This window comes from Aegilops tauschii, chromosome 7, assembly GCF_002575655.3.
Source record: "Aegilops tauschii subsp. strangulata cultivar AL8/78 chromosome 7, Aet v6.0, whole genome shotgun sequence".
Classification (NCBI taxonomy): domain Eukaryota; kingdom Viridiplantae; phylum Streptophyta; class Magnoliopsida; order Poales; family Poaceae; genus Aegilops; species Aegilops tauschii.
Window position 1 is genome coordinate 418210627 of NC_053041.3, and position 13598 is coordinate 418224224.

Sequence of the window (13598 nt, forward strand, 5' to 3'; positions counted from 1 at the left end):
CCGAGATGTACTGACACATCAACCTTGCTTGGTCTAGCTGTCGTCGACGCCACCACGGCGCCCAACGGCACCACCTCCCTGCGCGCGAACAACTGAGCATGTCGCGGTCGCCACCGATACACCTCAGCATCATGCCGCTAAGCACCACCAGCCGACACTGCTTGAAGTCTTTGGAAGATCTGTCGTGCGTAGAACCTGCCGACCAGGCATGACAAAGTGTAGCACCTGTCGGTCAGGCATGCCTTGACATCTCCACCGAAGCTCCGTGCAAGACGAAAACGCTCCACCTCCTGCCTCTGACTTCCAGTGCTGCTCCACAAACGATGCTCCCAAGAAAGAAACGACACCGCAATGCCGCCATCGTCCGATCTGGAACACCAGATCCTAGGTTTCCCCCGGAGCAGCACGAGTGGGTCGACAGTAGTTACACGACGATGCCTTCATCAAGGTAACGGCGTACAACGCCGCCATCGCCTGTCGCCGGCTCGGTTTTCACTGGCAACCATGTCTCCCCAACTCGCAGCCGGGACTAGATGATGGATCTCGAGATCCAAACACCCAGCCTTTGGCCGGCCACCTCCGACGAAGAAGATGATCATCACCGCTGGCTACACCGGCCAAAACAGATATGCCAGAGGTGCCGTTGAGCAGTCCACCAGGCCCTCGACGCCGTCGTCGATCTAAAGCCCGATGACGCGCCGCCGCCCAATCCAGGCCAGCCGCTGCAGGAAGCCGCCCGTGGCCCGAGGCAGGGCCGACCACCGCCGCCGTCGTCGATCTAAAGCCCGATGACGCGCCGCCGCCCAATCCAGGCCAGCCGCTGCAGGAAGCCGCCCGTGGCCCGAGGCAGGGCCGACCACCGCCGCCGTCGTCGAAGCCATCACCGCCCTTCTAAATCGGCCGCACCTCCATGCGCGTTGGCGCCCCGCCACCCTGAGACGCGGGAGAGAGGAAGGACCCCCGCCACCGCCAGCGGTCTCCTGGCACAGGCCGCGGCGGCGGAAGGAAGGGAGTAAGATGATTTAGGCCCCGGCGGCGGCTAGGGTTGGAATGCTCCCGTATTGCCAGGTGAGTACCAATTTCTTCAAAGGTCTGATGTCCAAACTAACTAATCGACCCTGAGTAGAGCCAGAGCCGATGAATAATCATCATAAATTTTAACATTGAATGTCAACACAAATGCACATTTAATCCGAATGAACTATTTAAAAGTCGAGTTCCAGCTCTTGAACTTGGAAAAATGTCAATTTCACACGTCAGGTGAACACTAGTGTTTTCATATCGTGCCGCCGACGTAGACCACAATTTGTGGCCATGTTTAGTCGACAGACTAAAAAAAACATAAGTTATCTCCTTAGAAAAAAATATATGCAGTGCTATGTTTTGTCCATCATGGTGCAATCAAACATGCGTTGGTTAAGGTTTTCTATGATGCAGAGGATCAAAGGGCTTTGCCACTGCAGATTGCAGTACTCAGAGCTGGTGCACTTCTCATATAGACATATACACATTGGAGTGCATCAACCCACCCACCACCACCACCAGGGATTTGAGCAGTACCTATCTGCATGACTGTATCATACATGCAACAATTAAGACGTATACCACCACCATTCGAGCAACAGCAGGGTTCAGGTCGTCGCCCAGAAGAAAAGAAAAGGAAAACATGAGCCCCAGGCTAACTAACATGATGTTGTCTCCCTCCTTTGCCAACTGGGAAAGAACCTCGCACCTGCACAAATTTTCCCAGAGTGTAATTAGAGGGAGCATCTTGCTTTTGGTGATCAGCATAATACTGCACTCTTCTAGCACCTATATATACAGCTTGGCCGACAGCTTAGGACTGGGAGTTGTTGCGCAATTTCGCCCTGGCGAAAAACACCCCTGCTAATAGACCTGCAAGATCGACGGTACATTATTCTTTTTGTTAGCGATGAAGTGTGGTATGTGTCAGCCCAGAGGTAATATATGTTTGGTATCAGCATAGGCAAAACCTACCAAGCAGTATACTTATGGAGTTCTCCATGCTTGTGCGGACTTTGAAGAGCAGGATCCCGGCGATAGAGAGCGGGATCTTGTTGAGAGACCCCACAAGGCTGTAACAGGAGCAATGTCGGCGTTAGAAGCTCACCAAGAGTGAAGTGCGTCCATCATTTGGTACCTATAAGTTGTTGCGCTTGTCTGACGAAGAAACCACATGGAAGTAAAGCTGATAGCAAGCCCCAAAACTCCGCTTGCAGTGATGACTAGCCAAAACATAGGCATCCTCAGAAGAGGCCTGCAAAATCACTTTGTCATAGGACTGAAGAGTATAATATTTGCAATCATAGTTAATTTTTTTCCCAGCAGATGTGATTGGATTAGTTGCATCCTCTTTTGCAAAAAAAATGATTAGTTGCATCCTCTTTTGCAAAAATAAAATAAAATAGAAGGATTAGTTGCATCCTCTTTTGCAAAAAAAAAAGGATTAGTTGCATCTTGGTAGGACATGAAAGGAAATTTTTCAGGACGAATGGTCTCTTGTTACACTACACAGATGGAGGTAACACAATTTATATCTACTTTCATTAGGTTCGTGCTAGAACAAGTGAGCGAATGAAGTTTAAATCACGGGCTTACGTTTCCAACAGGTACTCAACTTCATTAAAACCAAGCACGAGGATAATTCCCAATGGTAGTGAAAGAACGTTGTTCAGCAAAACCATCGAAAGCTCATTCAAATTCCCAGACTTGGTGGCCTGCTTCGCACTGTCCATTACATGCCGCAGTGTAAGCTGGAAAAAACAGTTCATTTGTTCAAATTTATATGGAGGGAGCTCAGAACTGAAGATATTTGTCCCATAAACTAGTGTCAATCTATGGGACTGGAGATAAGAATCTAAAACATTTGGGAGGAGAAACAGTTTTCAGTTTTCAGGAGATTCAGTGGCATCAAGAAGAATACCGAATACGATGCTGTCAGAAAACAATTTAAGATCTGCCATGTATAGCCGACTGCATGAAATGAGAGATCCGTTATTCCTCCTGCAATTGCTGAGATTATCTACAGAAACATAAGGGTGAGTCAGGTCTTCGGTACACTGTTATTTCAAGTCACCGTATCAAGAACACCTATGATTATATATAAGGTAACAAATCAACTACGTGCAATTATTCAGCAACTGAAGAAGAATATAAGCCCCTCAGGCATTCTAGTCATACTTAAACATGCGTAACTTCTAATATTGACATTCTAGTCATACCATCAACATAAGAGAAATCCAAACTTGTCGATCGTGTTGCTTCTTAAAGAAGTAGGTTTCCCCAGAAGCAGTAAGAACATTTGCCACATTCTTCAAGATAGTCAACATCGCAACATTGATGTACTTCAAACTGAAAGATACAGAAAATATTAAAAGGTACAGGAAATATATTTTAAGAAAGACTACGAACTTCAGTCTGATGCATCGTTATTACAAGTTGAAGAGCAATTTCTTCACAGCTCATTTTGAAAAACTCAACTCAAAATGTTCTGAAAGCCTAGAGACTGACTCAGGTTTATCATTATCTTATCGAACTAATTGACCATGAACACAACAAGAGCAGACGAGCTGCAACAAATATTCATCACAAATTTTAATACCCACCAAATGTCAGCAGAAAAAAACATTTTCTCCCTAAATGAACTTTATGAGCTGTCAAAACTTAAGCATGAACACTGATTAAGGGGGGTGTTCCTTACACATAGTTCTGACATGTGAGAGTGAAACGAAGAAATAAAGTGTGGTTTTCATATTTTATCAACTGAAAGAATATTTAACAATAAAAATAATTAAGTGCTTAAATTCAGTAAAGGAGTCCATATTCTGGTACCAAATTGGATACAAGTACAGACTAACTATATGCACAGAAAATAGCGCTCAGCTAAATAATATGAAGATCTGACACATACCTAAACATGCTTGTGATTAGCATCCCGACAAATATAATGTTCACAGGCAACCAAACTTTGATTAACTTCCATGTTAATGGTTCAGTTGGGATAACACCAGAGAGGGACAGTGCAGAAACTATGGTCACTGATACAATGTTCTGCAGTAAAACGTGATGAAGACACTATCAATGTCACCCAACCATCATAGATACAACGCAGAAGGAAAACACAATTGCATGAGAAGTATACAGTCAGTAATATAAAATTACCTGGTAAATCATCAGGAATATTCCAGCGTTGAAACCATAGCCAGACAGCACAAACTTGTTAACTAAAATCATGCTGCAGGATGCTATGCAGTAAGCAAAACCAGACAGAAGGGACTGATTCTGAATGTTTGGGAGCATGAGTAAGTGTGAAGGCATATCTCTATCTTTTGAGGCCTTAACATCTTCCAGGTCTGTGTCATCAACACAGGAAGTTCCCATCGTAGATCTGGAGAATATATGAGCCAGAAATACAACGGGTTGTGTTAGCTTGCATGATGATTGCTTCCAAGACATCCATTGACGAGAATAAGGTTCAGAAGATGTTTTCAGATTATTTTATTTTTTTAAGACACTACTGATCAAGGGAAGCTTACATGCCTGTTGCCAATGTCTGGTGCTTTTCTCCCAGGAGGGGCGTCGGGATCAACATGAGTGACTAGCGGAGGGTTTCTGCAAGATAATGGAACTCTTCCAATCAACAGTAATCCAATTATTAAATCAATTTTCGCTGCTTATATCTTGTGAAGCATCTTAAATTAAAATCTGAACCCATGGACCAAGCATGTGTATTAAACCAATGGCACTTCAAACGCATCATACTAGAGGATAACTATAAGCATTTGCATTCTCCTAAAGAGTCACCATGCTCCCCTAGTTAAAATAAGGCTAAATTGATCAATTTCGGTGGGGTTTTCCAGTTATAGTTTTTTTTTTGCGGGTTATAGTTAGCTTCAGGACTCGTACTGTACCTGCAGCAAAACTCCAGCCAATGGTACTAGTATTGAATATAATTCGACAGGACTGTACTGAGCAGTACATAAGTCGTCAACCTAGTACGCTCTGCAAGTAATTCCTATTTATTTGGAGCTTGGAGGGGCTAAAAGCCAAACTGCAACGAACTGAAATGAGGTTTCGCATGCCTGTACGCTTCAGAAGTAACCTGAAGTTGAGCTAATCAACAGAAATATACAAGGAAGAATCCGATTAACAATTTGGCGCTTCAGGAATCGAATCGCAAGTTCTGGAAACCAAGCGAACCTTTGAGCAGCCCAACCTAAGCACTACGGCTCCTAATCGGAAGCAAGGCACAACTAACCCGGCGTGAAATCTCAACCGCCGTACCCGAAGGGATCATCGGAGCTCAGGTGAGCCAACTGGTGCGGGAGAGGGACGCACGTGGAAGTTGGGAGAACGAGAGAGGCCGACCGGGAGCTCACCTGGAAGCCATGGCGCCGGAGCAGGGTCCCTGGGGAAACCGAGCGGCTCCCTCGTGGCCCACGGAGACGGTGGCGGGACTGTGCCGGCGAGGAGCTCGACGGTGTAGCGCGGCGGAGGAGCTGGAAGCGGCGGCGACTCGGAAAGTAACGGAAGGGAGCTGCTTGGCTTTTAAAATATCCGGCGGAAGAAGGAACGTTCGCAGGCTGACCGGTGGGCCCCCGCCGAGTCAATACAGCTGACACAGCTTGGCTTTGCGCCCCTGCGGCTACTGCTTTTACTCCTCGGCGCGCTGCGGCATCGGCCGTCTCGTCGCTGAGTACCGGGTCCCGCTTGCGCGCTGGTCCATGCTTCAGTGACTGGGAAGGAAGGCAACCGAGCTCGCGGCAGTGGTTGCGCTGTGCTGCGGATGTTGCGTCTGGTATTTGTTTCCCCTTTTATTTTGGGCGTGCAAAGTTTTCGTGGATTGAGCAAAGTGAGGTGGCGTGTTTCGTGCGAGTGTGACCGTCCGTTCATTGCAGAGGAGAGCCAGGAACAGGGCAGAAAAATGGTTTTATGAGGTCACATCTGTTTCTTACAGACGAACAGTGCTTAACGAACGAAAGATTGACAAAGTTTCATTTGGGTCGGCTGAGGAGCAGTGGCGGCGGAAAATATGGGCGTTGAGGAGGGCCGGCTAGAAGAAAGTCTTTTAAAACTGTGTTGTTCATAGGCCAGCACTATAGCGCGTGATCGGCCTAGGCGCCGGATGCCAGTAGCCACGGCCATTGGATTTAGCAAAAGAACGGTTCCCCCGGAGACCTTCCTCCTACTCACGCATCTCCATCTCGCGCAGCTCCCCCTCGTCGCCGCGCTCGCCTTCCACTCGCGCCGCCTGCGCTCGTCCTTGTGCTCGCTAGCAACCCGCCTTCTCCTGTCGCCGGTTGGCTCACAGCTCATAGCATAGAGTTAAACACAGGGTTTAGGGTTTTGCGTGGGTGGTTGACATCCAGCCTCACGTCTTAATATATAGATGATCACAATTACAATTACATACGTATACGTATACGTGTATAAGGACAATATACTAGACCCTACTTTACATGCCCCCTCAATCTGAACTACATACAAGATTTAGATTGGTTCTAAAACGGTCTAGCATCTGTCTAGTAGCGGGTTTAGTAAATACATCCGCTAACTGATCATCTGTAGAAATAAACCTGACTTCCAGTTCACAAGCAGCTACTCGTTCTCTCACAAAATGGAAATCAATCTCAATGTGTTTGGTCCGAGCATGAAACACTGGATTCGCCGTCAGGTAAGTTGCCCCTAAGTTATCACACCATAATATAGGAGTGCGCTGCCGTGGGACTCCAAGTTCTGTGAGAACTGAGTCTATCCAAATGGCTTCAGCCGCGCCATTGGCCAATGCCTTATATTCTGCCTCGGTGCTTGATCTCGAGACTGTGGGTTGCTTCTTCGAGCTCCAAGATACAAGGTTAGGTCCAACAAATATAGCAAAACCACCAGTGGAGCGCCTATCATCAACACAGCCTGCCCAGTCTGCATCGGTAAATATACTCACTCCGGTAAATCTAGACTTACGAATCCGTAGTCCCATGTCTAGCGTACCTTTGACATATCTCAGAATACGCTTGACTGCTTCCCAATGATCCTCCGTTGGCTGAGACAGGAACTGACACACTTTGTTCACTGCGAAGGAGATATCAGGACGAGTGAGGGTCAAATACTGAAGTGCTCCAACCACACTGCGATACCGAAAGGAGTCAGCTCTACCCAGTAGTGCACCACTATGACGTGAGAGACTCTCGGAAGTAGCAACCGGAGTGGAAGTGGCCTTGCAGTTCTCCATGTTAACGCGATGAAGAAGATCCAAAGCATACTTTTTCTGCGTCAAGGTCATGCCCCCTGAATGAAAGGACGCTTCCAAACCAAGAAAGTACTTGAGGCGACCCAAACCTTTGTTGGGAAAGCTAGCAGACAATGACTGCACAAGACGATCCACCACGGCGGGGGTAGAGCCAGCAATCATAATATCATCTACGTACACCAGCATGTATATCTGTATTTTACCCTGGGAGAAGATGAAGAGAGATGCATCTGATCTGGAGGCAACAAAACCGAGCAGCGAAAGGCGCTGACTCAAACAAGCATATCAGGCACGAGGCGACTGCTTGAGACCATAAATAGACCGCTGAAGTTTGCAGACATGAGAGGGATAAGTGGCATCCTCGAACCCAGGTGGCTGCTGCATGTACACATCTTTGGCCAAGAACCCATGTAGAAAGGCATTGCTCACATCAATCTGTCAGAGGCTCCAACCACGAGACACAGCAAGAGACAGAACCAAGCGAACCATGGCAGGCTTCACCACCGGGCTAAACGTATCTCCGTAGTCAATCCCATGCTGTTGAGTGAAACCGCGAGCAACAAGACGAGCTTTGTGCTTATCAACAGACCCATCCGGGCGATGCTTGGTTTTGAAAATCCACTTGCAGCTCACAATATTAACACCAGGTGGCCGAGGCACCAACACCCAGGTGTTAGTGTGACGGAGAGCAGAAAACTCCTCGGACATGGCGGCACGCCAGACAGGTTCACCCAGAGCATCACGATGGGAAACCGGCGCGGCGAAGAAGGCACGGCGGCGAGAGTCATACCGAACCGTGCCATCAGTGTAAGACTTCTCCTTGCGCGTATGATCACGATGGCGTGTAACCATAGCATGCGCCAGAGCGGCATCGCCGGTAGGAGAAGGCGACGGCGACGAGGGCTCGGCCGAGGGTGTCGCGGCTGAGGGAACCTCAGCAAGGGGCGACACGGGCCGAGAGACGATGGTGTCCGACCCAGGCGAGGATGGCGGCCCGGGCGACGGACCGGGCGAGGGTGGCGACCCAGCCGTGCCGGGCGAGGGTGGCGACCCAGCCGCGTCCGCGGTCGCGCCTGCCTCGGGGGGCGGGACATGTACGTCGGGCGCATCAGGAGGCGTCGGAGCAGCAACATGTACCTGGGGGGGACTCAAAGCAATATCACCTGCAAAAGACAAGTTAGGTGACAAATAGGACAGGTCATATTTACGCACATGGACATCCGGAACCGGTTCATCGGAGGGAAAAGTGAGTGCATGTTCAAGAGAAGCAGGATCAACCGAAGCGCCAGGTTGAGAGTAAGGGAACACAGTCTCGTCGAAAACAACATCACGAGAGATGTATATCCGACCAGAGGTACGGTCAAGACACCTATAGCCCTTATGCAAAGGACTATAGCCAAGGAAAACACACATCTTGGACCGAAACTCAAGCTTGTGAGCATTGTACTTGCGGAGACTAGGCCAGCAAGCACACCCAAAAATCCGAAGGGAGGAGTAGTTGGGCTGAACATGAAACAGACGGAACAGAGGTGTGTCCTTGTTGAGAACCGGAGTGGGCATACGGTTGATGAGGTAACATGCCGTAAGAAAAGCCTCATCCCAAAACCGAAGTGGAAGAGAGGAGTGCGCTAGCAAGGCAAGACCGGTCTCAACCAAATGTCGGTGTTTGCGCTCGGCAATACCGTTCTGCTGAGAGGTATGTGGACATGACACTCGGTGAGAGATGCCCGTGCGTTGAAAGTAGCGATGGAGTTTGTGGTATTCACCACCCCAGTCGGACTGAACGGCCTTGATTTTATAATCCAGAAGGCGTTCGACATGAGCCTGGAAGTTGTAGAAAACTTGCTCAACATCAGACTTGTGTTTAAGCAAATAAATCCAGGTGAAGCACGTGTAGTCATCAATAAAACTAACATAATACTTGTACCCTCCCGACGAAGCAAGAGCGGGACCCCAAACATCTAAATGTATTAATTCAAGAGGTACAGTAGTGATATGAAACGAAGTAGAATAAGGGAGTTGATGACTCTTAGCACGCTGACAGGCATCACAAACTAACGATGAATTATTTGAACTAGAACACGGAAGGTCATGACTCCGAACAATGGAAGTGACCACATTATTTGCAGGATGACCAAGACGTTGATGCCATTGCGACGACGAAACTCGAACACCGGAGGAGGCACGGCGAGACGATGAAGATGACGCACGAGCAAAGGGGACCGGATAGACCCCCCCGTAACTTCTACCGTGAAGGATGACGCGCCTGGTTGCTTTGTCCTTAACAAGGAAAAAACGACGGTGAAATTCAACAAAGATGTCATTATCACAAAGAAGACGATAAACAGAGAGAAGATGTTGGCTGATGTGTGGAACATGAAGGATGTTACGCAGTTGAAGAGATGAACCGGGTAAACGCGAATGACCAATGTGTGAAATAGACAAACCTGCACCATTGGCCACCTGAACCTGATCCTTGCCGTCATAGCGCTCATGAACCTGGAGGCGCTCAACATCATTGGTCAAGTGATCCGTCGCCCCGGTATCCAGCACCCAAGGGAAGTCGACAGTGTTGGTGGAGGCCGAGTTTGCGGAGCGGGAGTTGTGATCCTGATCATAGCACTTGCGGCAGTCGTCGGCTTCATGGCCCCAGTTCTTGCAAATTTGGCACCGGGGACGCCAGCGGTTGCGACGCCAACCTCCTCCGCCGTTGTTGTTGCCGGTGTTGCCTCCTCCACCTTGCCGGCCATTGCCGGCATAACCAGCGTTGCGGTCACGGCCGCCGGTGTTGCCGCCATTACCGCCCTGGCGGTTCTGCCCTGGCTGGCCATGTCCATCAGCCGGGCGCCCCCCACCATGGGAGGGATAGGGATCGGAGTAGGGCGCGCGTCCGCCCGTGCCGTACGAACCCGAACGGGTCACGACATTCGCGGAGGGAGACCACCCCTCCACCACACTCTGTTGTGCCTGCAGCGCCTCGAAGGACAGAACCAATGAGTAAAAACTGGAGTAGGGCATGGGTGCATTACTCACGCCCAAGGAGGCGGCGATGGAGTTGTAGGCGGAGCCGAGGCCGGTGAGGATGTGATCGATAAGCTCATCATCGCGGATCGGAGAGCCGGCGGCGGCCATAGTGTCGGCCAGGGCCTTCATCTTGTGCATGTATTCCGCGACAGACATATCGTCCTTCCTCAGCGACTGAAGTTGCCGCCGGATGTGGCGGACATTGGCGCGGCTCTGGGCGCCGAACATGGCGGCGACGGCTGTCCATACCGCATGCGCCGACTCGCAGCCAATGAGTTGGCATGCAATATCCTCATCCATGGAGGTGAGAAGAAGCCCCTTGACGCGCTGATCTTGAACCCACCATTGGTGGTACTCCGGGTTGGCGACGGTGGTAGCAGCGTCGCCGGTGCCGACAACGAGTGTTTTGGCCGGTGCCGCCTTGGTGCCATCGAGGTGTCCGTGGAGGTTGGCACCGGCAAGAACGGTGCTAGTGATGCCCCCCCAGAGCATGAAGTTGTGACGACCGAGGCGTACGGAGATCGTCGGGACGACGAGCGCGGTGGGGATCGAGGCGACGGGGGAAGAGACGATGGCGCCGGCAGTTTGGGCGTCGGACAGAGTGACAGACGACATCGCAGCGGCGGCGCGGATGGGACAGCGCGCGGCGGCAACGGAGCAAGACGCGGCGGCGGCAGCGAAAGGAAGCAGTGGCAGCAATCGGAAGCGGCGACCGCGTACGGGCAAAGCTAGCTAGCTAGCTAGCAAGCAGCTGGATGGTTCCTGCGTATGAGCGTAGCTAGCTAGCAAGAGCAGCGGCGGCAACGCGGAAGCTAGCTAGCAAGCAGCAGCGGCGACGCGGAAGATGGGGTCGGGCGGCGGCGACCCGACCTGGCTGATACCAAGTTAAACATAGGGTTTAGGGTTTTGCGTGGGTGGTTGACATCCAGCCTCACGTCTCAATATATAGATGATCACAATTACAATTATATACGTATACGAATACGTGTACAAGGACAATATACTAGACCCTACTTTACACATAGGGGCAGGTTGCAGCAAAATAAAAATAAAAGAGAAGCGGCTCGCCGTGGTCATTGTCAATGAAACAAACCCGGTGGTTCCAGCAAAAACCATGGCCCGCCGGTCGGCAGCAGTCCCCAGCGTCACCCGTCGCCATCAAGTGGTTGCAGCTCCGGCGTACAAGATTGTAGCAAACGCCAACGGTTGTAGCTTTGTGCACGTATGGTTGTACCTTGTGCCTAACGTGGTTGTAGCATTTTCCGATGAAGGTGTCGATGGTTGCAACTCTCGTGTGCACAGTTGTAGCAACGTCGATGCTTGGTTGTAGCTCCTGTAATACACGGTGGTAACACTGACGACATCGATGTCGCTGGGTTGCAGCAAAATGTCGCCGACGGGGATGCATGGACATCGTTGTTTGTAGCATTCTCACTCTCCGATTGCAGCATCGCCGTTCGCCGGTTCCAACAATTCAGGAACTCGGTTGTAGGAACATCGCTGGAGGGATTCACGGGGTGACGTCGGGTGCACAACAAATTTTGTAGCCAGTTCGAGCAAATTTGGCCGTCGGTTCCAACAAATTTGGTCGCCGTTCAAGCACATACCTATGGACGTTTGGTGTGATGTAGCAAAACGCGACACCGATTATAATAGGATGAGATGCCGGTTCAAGCACGTAGAAAAAAACATGATGTTGGTTGTTGCTCAGAGCAGCACCGCTGATGACCTGTAAGTGCACATGGCTATGTAGTAATTTCGCGATAAGTAAGGTTTGTCCATCCCATTGCGAACGTATAGGATGGCACCACAATCCCCGTAGCTGTGTTGTCACTTAACACAACCCCGCTCACATCCAAACCAAAGTTTGGAAATAGTTCACTTAAGTAGGTTGCTAAGGACAATAAAAGGGAGAACTAAGTACTAGAACAAAAGAAAATTAAATGCTAAACTAAACAAGGGAAATAAACTTAGTGAAGTATGTGATGTTTTAGATGAGATTGCTAATATGTAGGTACGTTCTCGTTAAGTACGAGCACAAAACAGAGTTAAGCTTTACAACTATACCACGTGATGGCTAAGTCAGTATCTGCATTGTAGGATACGATCATCTACGGATGGTGGGCGGTCCCTCGCATAATGTTATCCCTCAAGACGTGTTTTATTGAGATAACTCATTCATCCTACTTCTTGTACCATACCTGCGGTGGCTAATGTAAAGATATTAAGGTCCTCGTGGTCATGAGGACCGGACGAAGGCATTAAGTTCTATGGACAATCGTGCTCCTAGAACAATTGTGTTCCCCTTAAGATGCCTGCACCTGTCACGTTGCAGGTCTCTCCGTTTCCACAACCATCTATCAACTTCATGTCTAGCCTAAGAGTTGAACGTCTCCAATTACACCAATGGATTGAACGTCTCCAATCACTAAATTACCACAAACGTAAATAAGCAACAAGAAGCAACACACATAAATAGACTAAACATATCAAATAATCACTTACTAATTGACCGACCCATAGCCAACAGTTACTCAAATAACATCACATAAAAGGGGGTTCAAGAGTTTTTACAACCCATCACGGAGACCGTGATGGAGGAGGAAGAAGGGGTGATGATGGTGGTGATGGAGGCGCTGCGGTAGCAGATTATGGAGGCGCTACGGTGGTGGATGATGGTGGTGATGATGTGGTGGCGACGGCCACCCACCAACGGCGGCTCCCTTCCGGTCCCCCTCTTGGTTGCCTCCACTACTGCATAAATGTCCTAACACGACACATGAACAGGAGACCAATCGACCAAACTATGTGTGATGCATAAATCACAAACGGTACGGTAATAAAACCGTCACCAATAAAATAAACTATGTGTGATGGCTGGTCCATCAAGCATGATTCAGATTAGAGTTGCATGCGCGAATCGTGGCATACAGTTGATCCATATGAACTATTTGCGATGAGCCAGAAGAACACAAACGATTACTCAGAACAAGATGTGTGCGATAAACGGCATACAGGTCACTCGAATGAATGAACATCCATTTTGCATCATGTTTACCTACTGTTATTTATAATGTTTTATGCATAGTAATGCTTTTTGGAGTAATTCTAATGCCTTTTCTCTCATAATTTGCAAGGTACACACAAAGAGGGAGAATTCCGGCTGCTGGAAATCTAGACCTGGAAAAGCTACGTTAGGCCACCTATTCTGCACAACTCCAAATAAGCTGAAACTTCACGGGGAATTTTTATGGAATACTTAAAAAATATTGGAGCCAATAAGTACCAGAGGGGGCCCACCAGGTGG

General features: G+C 49.2%; 2 protein-coding genes across 6 annotated transcripts; both read right to left on the reverse strand.

Annotated features, from left to right (window-relative positions):
- Positions 1–1186: 1186 nt before the first annotated feature.
- On the reverse strand, positions 1187–5675 carry LOC109761627 (GDP-mannose transporter GONST1). Of its 5 annotated transcripts, none has more exons than XR_002232557.4 (12): positions 5400–5675; positions 4561–4632; positions 4183–4408; positions 3932–4071; positions 3243–3372; positions 2945–3043; positions 2620–2774; positions 2162–2278; positions 1999–2096; positions 1813–1896; positions 1688–1732; positions 1187–1572 (listed from the first exon to the last, which is right to left on the reverse strand). XR_002232557.4 is itself a non-coding variant. In XM_020320442.4 (11 exons), exons 1-10 carry the CDS (start codon positions 5408–5410, stop codon positions 1838–1840), a joined length of 1107 nt encoding a protein of 368 aa, XP_020176031.1. In that variant the 5' UTR covers positions 5411–5675; the 3' UTR covers positions 1187–1732; positions 1813–1837. The 5 variants fall into 5 exon arrangements, 2 of the variants coding, with proteins under 2 accessions (XP_020176031.1, XP_020176045.1); XR_012189079.1 differs by having other exon boundaries at positions 4557–4632; XM_020320442.4 differs by having other exon boundaries at positions 1187–1732.
- Positions 5676–7705: 2030 nt separating this feature from the next.
- On the reverse strand, positions 7706–10906 carry LOC141027220 (uncharacterized). The gene is made up of 2 exons (XM_073504202.1): positions 9715–10906; positions 7706–8430 (listed from the first exon to the last, which is right to left on the reverse strand). Exons 1-2 carry the CDS (start codon positions 10904–10906, stop codon positions 7706–7708), a joined length of 1917 nt encoding a protein of 638 aa, XP_073360303.1.
- Between the last annotated feature and the right edge of the window lie 2692 nt (positions 10907–13598).